Source organism: Antrostomus carolinensis, unplaced genomic scaffold (assembly GCF_000700745.2).
Source record: "Antrostomus carolinensis isolate BGI_N321 unplaced genomic scaffold, ASM70074v2 scaffold46709, whole genome shotgun sequence".
Taxonomy (NCBI): Eukaryota; Metazoa; Chordata; class Aves; order Caprimulgiformes; family Caprimulgidae; genus Antrostomus; species Antrostomus carolinensis.
Window position 1 is genome coordinate 1 of NW_010338771.1, and position 10363 is coordinate 10363.

At 38.4% G+C, this 10363-nt stretch overlaps 1 protein-coding gene across 1 annotated transcript; it reads right to left on the reverse strand.

Moving 5' to 3' along the window:
* Nucleotides 1–2801: 2801 nt before the first annotated feature.
* TXNL1 (thioredoxin like 1) lies at nucleotides 2802–10021 on the reverse strand (the record flags this gene model as incomplete). Its single annotated transcript, XM_010175619.1, has 6 exons — nucleotides 2802–2906; nucleotides 5118–5290; nucleotides 5956–6025; nucleotides 6407–6529; nucleotides 8676–8849; nucleotides 9925–10021. Coding segments are annotated over 6 exons (742 nt in total), but the record flags the coding sequence as incomplete, so codon positions are not given.
* Between the last annotated feature and the right edge of the window lie 342 nt (nucleotides 10022–10363).

A 10363-nucleotide genomic window follows, 5' to 3' on the forward strand; every position in this document is an offset into this window, starting at 1 on the left:
ACTCGTTCAATCCAGCAACACCAGCTACATGCAACCAAATGAAACAAGTCTGTGAGACCAGTGAGACCAGTCAATTGCTGGAACAACCTCCACATGGATGTGGCACAGTCCCCATTGCTGGAGGTTTTCAAGATGTGATGAGACAAGGTGGTAGATAATCCCATCTGGGCCACCTGTGCCATGGAAGGCTGGACCAGGTGATCTTTTGAGGTCCCTTCCAACCTGAGCTGTTCTGTGATTCCATCTTATGTCCAACTTGAGGCCAAAATCACTAATGAAGGACTAACTTAGCTACCCCTGCTCATTACTCCTGTTGCTTTGCAGAGCAGATGAATTTTAGCGGTGTATTTGGCAGCAGAATTCACAGAAACGATGTCTCCTTTATCTTAAACACGCCAACTGACTCCTTCATCAAGAGGAGGTGACTCTTCTTTCAGCCCTGTTGGTGTTAGCAGAGCACTCCACAAGCAAACACAAGTTTTCCTTAATAACTTAATAATCAACTGCTGAGCAGGAAGCTGCTGTAACTAAGCATGCATTCCAACCCCACCCCGACTGGGAAGCAAAATACATTGGCCTCATCCTTAGCAGAACTCACTCAAACCAATGCTTGGGGGGGTTTTTGGTTTGGGTTTGGTTTTTACTTTGAACATGCATACAATCAACTGAGCAGCAATGTGATCAATCATAAAAACATGAGTGGAATCACATTCATATCCACTTCTTAATTCAAGCACTTCAAAGAAGAATATTTAACACATTCTTATGAACACTTCTCAAAAACTCAGGGAAACAAAGCATTCCCCCATCTTGTTAATCAGACTGCAATACTATTTCTATCACAATTAGAAGAGAAATATGAACAGTAGAGACAGACTGAGATGGGGGAATGAGACAGATGAAAGCAGTGAGGAGTAGTGTGGGTAACTACTCCAGGAGATGAAAAGAAAAAGAAGGTTTCCCAAAGTTAATCTACAAACCTAAATATAATTAATGCCCCACGCTATATTAAGGTTTCAGAGCTGACAGGATCACTGGAAGAGAGGAAACAGAAGTTAAAATTCCTAAGAGCACTGCAGCTCTGCCCGACTACCCATCCCATTTGTTATGATGAAAGATTTTAACAGTCTAATATTGAAACTACAGGTTCAGGAAGCAAAACAGGAACATTACACGTAGTGTCCATGAGGTAGGATTAGCCACTTTTAACCCATTACTGCCTGCACCCCTATTTAAGGCCATCCTGGCCAACTCCTTAACACCCTGATGCTGGCACAATGCCAACAGCGTGGGGCTGTTTGGTGAGTGCAAATTTTAAGGACACTAAAGTTGTTAACTGGTCCACCAAACTAACATTCTGTCCATGCAACTTCAAATACCGTAGGAAACACAAACCCATGTAACTTCCTAGAAAAAAAAAAGCTGAATTGCTTTACTGAGTGCAGCCCAATCAGGATTATCATTTTAAAACAAAAAAAAAATCACTATAACAATCAGGTCAGGTTTAAAAAGTGCATTTGTTGAAAATAAACTTTCAGTACTTTTGAAAGCAAAACTAATTTACAAAGAACTGAAAGCGATAGAGAGATCAAATACTGAGTCAGAGTCACACTCCCCTCACAACACCAGAAAGTACTGCAGATTAATGATGTTAAAATAGTCATTGCACAACTCATTGCAGGGAATGCCCTAGCACCATAAGGACTGACAAAAACACTGTATAAAACAAAGAATGTAAGCAGATTGGAAAACTATTAACATATTCCTAGTCTAGTCTGGGGATAATTGGAAGCATTACATTAAGAAGGTATAAAATTAATATCTAGTTAATTTTAGTACATTAGAACAACTTTCTCCAGTTACTTTGAGTTTCACTGAAAGACAGCAAAACCTGTTAAACTTCTATTTAAAAACCTAATTATCCACAAAGATATTAATTTTTACATGTAGAAGTTAAAGATCAAGTTTTGATGTTAACAATTCCAAGTACAAATTCCAGTGTTGGTGAGCATTAGTCTTTAACCTCCTGAAGTTAAATGTTATTTATACAATAAATTCTGTGGTGCTTTCAGTGTTATTGGTCACCCACACGGCAGTTTGTAGGCAGGTGTTACAGCACTATTTGCCCTTTTACAAAAGGTATTAAGTTCCAAAGCAGTTTATTTTAAAAAGCCCTACTGCATTTTGAAAAAGTTGTAAGTACCTTTAAAGTTCCAACCCTTTCAAACCCGTTTCACATTCTCAAAAAAACCCCAAATAAAGAATTGAGAGTGCCTTCTTGTTCAGCACTAGTGGTTAAAGTCAGATTGTAACAAGTAGTTTGCCTCTTCATTTCCTCTTTAAAAAGGAGTTAAACGTAACAGGCACCTTGTGACAAAATATTTTTCAGATCTCAAGCTTAATGTTGCTCAGTGAATAAAATCCTTCAAAGCAGAAGTCAATCACTAGGAACCTGTTTAATTCACATGTGCAACTGCTTCTCTACTTCCTGAACACCACCAGAAAGCAAGCTTCAAAATCAAGACATAAACCTCACAGCTAAACAAAAACATTGCCTGTAGTGTACCCAACCTGACAGTCCCACAAGTTTTTATATACACATTCTTATCAGTTATTTTTACAGAGCTGATGAACAAAAACTTGTAAGCAAGACCAAAGATCTGTAAGATAAAGCTACACGTTTTCTTTTGGATGCCAAAACCACCTCAAACCGTGGAACTGTAGTAACAACCGAGTGTTTTTGCTCTGTCAACCCATTTCTGAGTAGGTTTAAAATGTTTAAAAGTGGAAAGAGGACTCACTCGCTTGAAGTCATTCATATTTGTTGCTTGAACTGGAGTTCCAATAAATGTGAAGTACGTGATTCTTGTTGTCTCTTCATCACCATGATTGGATTGGACGAATAACTACAAAAAAACCCAAACACAAGAGTTAACTGTCCACCTCTGAACTGATACATAAAAACCTTAGCTCTCCAAGACTTCTGAACTAACCAAATTAACACTTGTTCCAATTATAAAGGCCTCTGTAACCTTTAGAGAAGCTACTGTCCTCTTATTTTAAATCATGATTATATAGACTGCTATTATTTTCCTGGTAGTTTACTAAAAACCCACAGTTTGTATTTGCCCAGCTTCCACTGCTGACCTGAGACCACATTCAGCAAGTAAAAACAGGATCTAGGAAGTCACAATTCACTATTGCCCAGAATCTGACTTGGAATAAAGTTAAATACCAATTTATCCATGCTTGCTGAAGCCCCTAAGACTATTAATGAGTTGTTTACTCCTATAGCTTACTTAATTATGTGTTTGACAGCATGAATACTAGATCTATGCAGTTATTTTAGGGTTTCAAACAAATACCAAGCTTGGAAAAGTATGGAAAGTGAAGGTTGAAATGCTGATGAAAGTATTCTTCAGTAAGAAAGAAACAAAAGAGCTGAATTATATGGATTAGAAACTACAGGGTATAGAATTAATAATTTATTTTTTTTAAAAAAAGATAAAGAACCATAAAAGTTAACTCACAAACCTGGCAGTGATAAACATAAATAAAGTGTGAACTTGCTTATATAGACCTGGAAATGTTCAATGAGTATTTCTGATGACACACAGCAGAAAAACAGGACAATTTGTGGATGTGACAACTCTGCCTCCTCCAGTTCATTAGGAACCAAACAGTGGATTTTTATCCACAGAACTACATAAGCCAGCAGAACTTCGTCACCCACACTGATAAGCCAGGTGGTGGACAAGATGACTGGTTATCTCATTTCTAGGAGGTCTTAAATACCTCCTAACCCTGAAACACCAGGTTTAGCTAGGAAACCAGAGGAGTGCCAGTGCAGTGCCCACAGGCAAAGAGTGCAAACAAGCAGAACATCTATTTAATCACCTTATCACTCGTCTGCTGTTTGCACATCATCCTGTCTAAAGCTGACACAGGATTTTATTAAAGAACAAATACATAACTTGCACTTGTCAGCACAGCTTTGTAGAACATAAGCCCGTGTGACTGATCTCCGTTTCATTTGAGGGAGGATAGAGCTGGTCACAAAGGTAACTCCACAGAAATAAGACATGCACAGGAGTTATTTAGGTTTGTCTCCCATTACATTTAAAGTAATTGCTAGTAAAGCATTGCTAAACATGAAAGTAGCAAACTGATCTAAGCTGCAGTCCAACAACAGTCATTTAGAAATTCACCAGAAACCTTCTTACAGAAGAAAAAGTGTGACTAAAAGATTGAGGGTGGATCAATGTTTTGGAACTCCCTGTATCTCATAAGAAGCTAGTGATTTCCATGGCCAGTCCACTAAAATAGAGTTTAATTCCATCAACTCTAAGTCCACACATTTGCAAATGCATAATTAAGGCCGTGAAAAGTATTTCCATAGAAATGAACTCAGGAGACATACTGGAAAAACCAGTTCAACACAGTATTGCAGGAAACAGGGCTGTGCAGTACCAGGATAATGCCAAGCATAAAGCAATCTCAGCATCACTTTAATCAAATGATTTAAAAATATAAAATATAATAAAAATTAAAATGTAATCAATGTATGTATTGCACCAGAACCTGTATTTTTTAAAATGGACGAGGAGGAACCTGCACCTGCGTTTAAGAGTCCAAAACCCAATGTGAAATCTGTGGAAAGTCTCTCACAGCAAGAGAATTAGAGAGCTCGTTAAAAGACAAAGGTGCTTTGATTGCAGCATTCAAGAACCCTCAGAGAGAGCAGAGTTTAAAGATATTGAAAGTACATCACTTGATACTCCAAGAAATCTGTCACTTCTGCAATCAGATTACTGAGCAACTGGATTCCTTGGCTCCTGACTCTGGAAAGGAAGACAAGATGTCTTTCAAGAAGGGATGTTAGTTGAGTTAAACAGCTCGTCAAGAGGTGAAAAGGAACCTTACATCTCACACTAGGTCAAAAGAGACATCGGCCTTGTCTCACCTTCAATTTCTGAAATGCTTTTTAGGATGAACATAGAATATGAAATCAGCAGAGAGAAACCAAGAACATTTCCAACAAAACCAAACCCACACAGCTTTAAAAGCCTACGGAGTTTTCAGCCTGCCCAGACCTGGGAACAGAAACTTTTACTTACAGTTACACTGTTAACATTCTGAAATTTTACATAGCGAAGCTGGACAATACCATCTTCTTTAATATCATCTGGTGTCAGCTCCAGGGCTTGAGTTGGTTCACTTCTTTCTGCTTCTTCAAAATCCATAGACCGAGGAAGGTTGATAAAGATTTTGATGTACTTTGGACCTTGCCCTGTGTTAACACATAGGAGTGGTATTCCATTGTTTAAATATCTTTTCAAAATGCTGCTTGAGAAGCCCTCACTTATCACAGCCTCTAGATACCACTCAAGGAACCCAGGGGTGGTATCCATAATTCCACTGTCTTAGCTGCCAATCCTACATCACCACCCCAGATCCTGAAGGCCACCCAAAGCTGTACTACTCACCTGCGTGTCTAGAGACAGAATTTCAGAGAAAAGATCCAATAAAAAGTCTAAAAATAATAGTTTTGCTGTGTCATATAACACTTGAACCCTTTATGTAATTTTCTAATGGAAAAGGAGTTACCATAAAAACCAAGCTATGCCTTAGCTAAGCTCAGTAGCTCATAAAACCAAGCTAAGCTCAGCAGCTCTCACATCAATTCTTCAATTAAATGTAGTTTCTCTTTGCAGTGTATCAAAGTATAGTAAATATTTGCACTTGTGTCATACCAAACAGCCACACAAGAGGACAGCGAAAAAGGAATGAGATCATTTCTTAGGTAATCCATTTACAACAAACATACTGAAGCTGCTGTAGGATTCTCAGAAGGTAAAAGGTTCCAGGGACAGCAGTGTAATTTTTAGAAAGCTTTAGCTAAACATGGGCAAAGCTTTGGTTTCAAAGATGTGAGTAAAAAGACACTTTACTCACCGTTATCTGGCCCCTGAAGTTTCATAGAATAAAGCTTGACAGGTTGACTAAAAGCTACTGTAATAAGCAGCTGTGGATAAAAATAAAAGAGTTGCTGTTAAACAGTGTTTTCTTCATTCTTAAAAACAAACATAGCACAATAATTAACTAGAAATAAGTCTGAGCTTTGAAATAAAACTAAGTACTTACCTTTGCTATATTCCACACATGCACTAGTCTGTCACTTTAGAACATCAGCAAATGCTATTCTGCTTGGAATTTTTTCTGCACATAAAGGGATGTGAAACTGGAAATGCTACAACCACCTCTGTATACTCATTTTACTTACACCCTACTACCATCTCCTGTTCTTATTTACACTTGCATAACAATCTAAAGTTCTTAAAAAAAAAAAAATGCTTGCAGACCAGGCCATCATTGAAAATATCTCGCTTAAAAATATCTACTGTACCTGCTCGTCACAGTCTGATTCCAAGTAGGTAGAGTCTTTACGTAAACAATTATCAAATCCGTGCTCGTCGCTCTCATTAAGACATTCACAGCCGGCTTTATTGATAAATGGCATTAAATCCATCTGAAAGCAAAAGCCAGAGCGTGGCTGAGTGCATGATAAGTGCACCATGAACTCATCTGGGATTAGTAAGCGCTGGAATGAATGAAATTCTTCATTCAACAGATTAAAATAACAAGACACACAGAAAACCTCAGGGGTTTGTATCAAAAGACACGACGAGTAAAACTACAAATGCTGTAGGACTCTGATGTGCTCTGTTCGTAACTCAGCAACACTGGTCCCCTCTGTTCCAAATCCTGCACCCCTGGAAAGCGCTTGTCCTTCTGAGAACAAGAAACTGGGCACAGGGAGAATATGCAGATACACTTTTGATAAGACTACAGCATCGTAAGGCACACTACAACACAGACAAACTGACATTAGACTGGAGAGATCATCAGCTGAACAGGAAAAAAAACCCAAAACAGAACAGAAATGGGCCTCCCCAAAAATATATACTGCAGAACAAATTAAAAGACCACCACTCTCATTCTTACCAGGCTCTATATGCAAATCTAGTCTTATCTTACATCTCTTTCCACACTGGATACAAATTAACTTGATGAAACCTTTTCCTACTCCCTTCTCTACAGACTTTGGTAAAAACACAGGACACCAGAAAACAGGAGCTATGCTGTTCACCGTGACTCAGTTTGTTTTATTGCTCAGCTCTCTTGTGAAAGGTCCAACTAAAAGCTTTAACATAGAAGCATTCTCAGATTAAAGCAGAGTGCTATCCGTGCTCCAAGCCTCAACCATTTAGAAGGCAGTATTATTGCAGAGGTAGAATAATCTGTATTAATTCCCAGCCAACCAGAATTTTTTGCCTGCAACTAAAGTAAACCAAGTCCACCTGAAGCACAATAAGCCAGGCAAAAAATAAATCAAATATTCCATATCTTAAGGCCTGAAGACAAAGTATCAACATCTCACACCATAACAGTACAAACCTGAGATGAGTGCACATAGACCAGCTCATACATAAAAAGCTAAAGGAACTTTTTAGGATGATGACCCAAAAATATCCTTCTGAAAGGCATATATTAGGTCACAAAGAATAATAAAACCATCCTTGAAAAAAGCACATGCTAGCTGGAAAATTACAGCAGACTACAGCCCTGGCTGTAGCTTCATGGTCGTGAACAGAGTCTGCAAACAGGCTGCAGGGAGAACACAACTCATTGCCTGCATCCCAATTCCTTTAGTTCTTGCAAGAGTTTTGTTCTGAGTAATAAATACTCCACCCAAAGGAAGGCTTAGCTTGCCACTGCCATGCTGTGTAGATACCAGGTGAGAAAAGGCAGCGCACACAGCTGCGCCAGAGGATGAGGACACTTCCCTGGAGCCAACAGCAGCCCAGTTTGGGTCAAATATATCCAATTTTGCATTTCAGCCGACCACTTATGGGTCAAATGGAATTCCTGCTTGGCTCAAACAACCCTGAACACACCCAGGACTTGATTTGTAGGGCTAAGACACCACCTCTAAGATTAACTTCTAATAGAACATGGTGTGTTCACCTCAAAACCAACCTAAGCAAGCAGTCCTGAACTGGAATGATTTTCAGAGTGTTTTGGACTCAAAGCTAACAAGCTGAACCTTTGTCTTTGGACATTCCCATAGTTCCAGAGAGGATTTCACATTAATTATAAGTGTAGGCACTCACATATAAATTGGAGCACAATGCATGCCGTGGAACGGTGAGCAAGTAGCTGAACCACTGGAAATCCCAGTGACCCGTGCCCTTGCAGTTTATTTAAGTGACAAATATTCAGCTGGATGTGCACCCTGCTTACGTTCACCTGACAGGATACAGCTAGCTATGAACTTAAAATATGTAACCTCCAGAAAACCTGGTTCTGCTTTCAACAACATAAACCATGAAATTCATTATTTTAATGACTAAGGACCGTGTGGAGATTTTTCTTGAAGCATTTTACAATTCTATAACCGTCCTTACTAAATATGTACATGTTGTTAACTTTTAATTTTGTCTGAAAAAAGGGAACTCAGACAAGTGATCTTCTCAAAGCCACGGGGAATGTGCAGTTTTGCCTGTAGTAGCAGTATTTGACTTGAGAGTATGTTTAGAAGGCAGATTTATGTTTTTTAAACATTCAAGTTCCACAAACATTAAAAAATATATCTTAAGACAGGAGATACATACATATCCTTTTGGGATATCTGTATCTTCACTGTTTCCAGGATCATTCTCCAGGTGCTGTTTGATTTTTTCCTCCAAACCTACAGCATCTGCTCCTTGATATTGGTCGATTCGTACTTTGTTTCGGAAAAACAGAAATGTTGGTGTTGCTGATATATTATTGGTAGCAGCTGTTCCCTGGAATACATCAATTAGTTACAAGCATTACCTAACAGAGTATTACCAATGTTAAACAGAAATATCAGCCCGCTTCACCTAGAGAAGAATGCACACACTAGATATTAAATCAAGCTACATCACCTCAAACAGTATTTGTTACTTTACAAACAGCCTTAACCTGGATAATTTTAAGTTAATTTAAATTCTGCAGATCCTCCTAATTGTTTACATGATTCACATTGGACTTCACACTGTCAGTAGATTTGTTGGTACATCCTAAAAATCACATTACTCATTTGCTTTGAAAGTGGAGGATGACTTAACACTTTTATTTTACAAGCTTTCTTTACATCCCTTTGCATTCCTCTCCCCTCCCAAGCCACATTCATGCACACCCAGGAACTGCAGCCTGCTGCTACAGAAGGTGAATTTGGTTTGAGTTCTACCTCTATTCAGACCTTTTATGCACCTACAGGAGTTCTTCCCAAAACTTTCCACAATTTAATGTCATTTGCAAACATTGTTATCACTTCTATGCTCACCTTTCTCTATTATAATTTGTAGTAATTCAAGACATTTCCTTTCAAGGTACCATTGTTAATTTTTGTTAACGACCCTTAAGTCAATCAACAGCTCATCTGCAACACTGTTGTGTGTTAAAAACAGTCGAGTAGCACTTGAGAGGAATCTAGTCCCACTAATCGCATCAGTTTACGGCATTTCTTTATTTTGCTCAATAATTACAGCAATATTTGTTTGGCAAGACTTACACTTTTTCATTCATACCAGTGCTGTCATCTACATTTAACAGTATTACCTGAAGAGTGCAAGCAGCAGGAACTGTTCAGCTGTCTGTACGCTGCTTAAACGAAGGACGTGACAGGGGTAACTGCCAGAACCCTTTTCTAAACAAAAGTTTTGTTTGCTCACATCCTAATTTTGGAGAATTTCACAATATGGCTATTTGTGATTCACCAAACACATCAACAGTCACAGGATATTACTCTTAGTACACTGTCTGAACAGTTTTTCTCCAAGTTTCCCATTCACTGCTCTTTCTCTTACAAGTGAAAATATGTTTTTGAATACCAACCTGGCACTGATGTACATCTACTTCCAAAAAAGTTGCCTGGGGATATTTGTTACTCAGAGCATTGAAAGCTGGGGCTATCCTTAAACAAGGACCACATCTGTGAAAAAAAGATACATTTTAAGTTAACTCAAATCTTTATTCAAAATTCAAAATTCAAAAAAAAATATCTGCCCCAAATAGAATCAGCACATTCACATTCATCCCGATATCCTTGGTACATGTGAAAATAACCTTCCTACCTGGCTGACAGAGGGTGAGCAATCCTGGTGATGCAATTAAGAATTACATTTCAAAACACATCATAAAGTGTTAATTCCCACTTCCTCGGACAGTTTTGATATCACATGATTAGCTTTACCTATTAATTAATATTAACTTCATATTTTCCATCTAATGGGGTTAGCTCCAGCATCTTTAACTGCAAGCCAAAGCCCTGCTA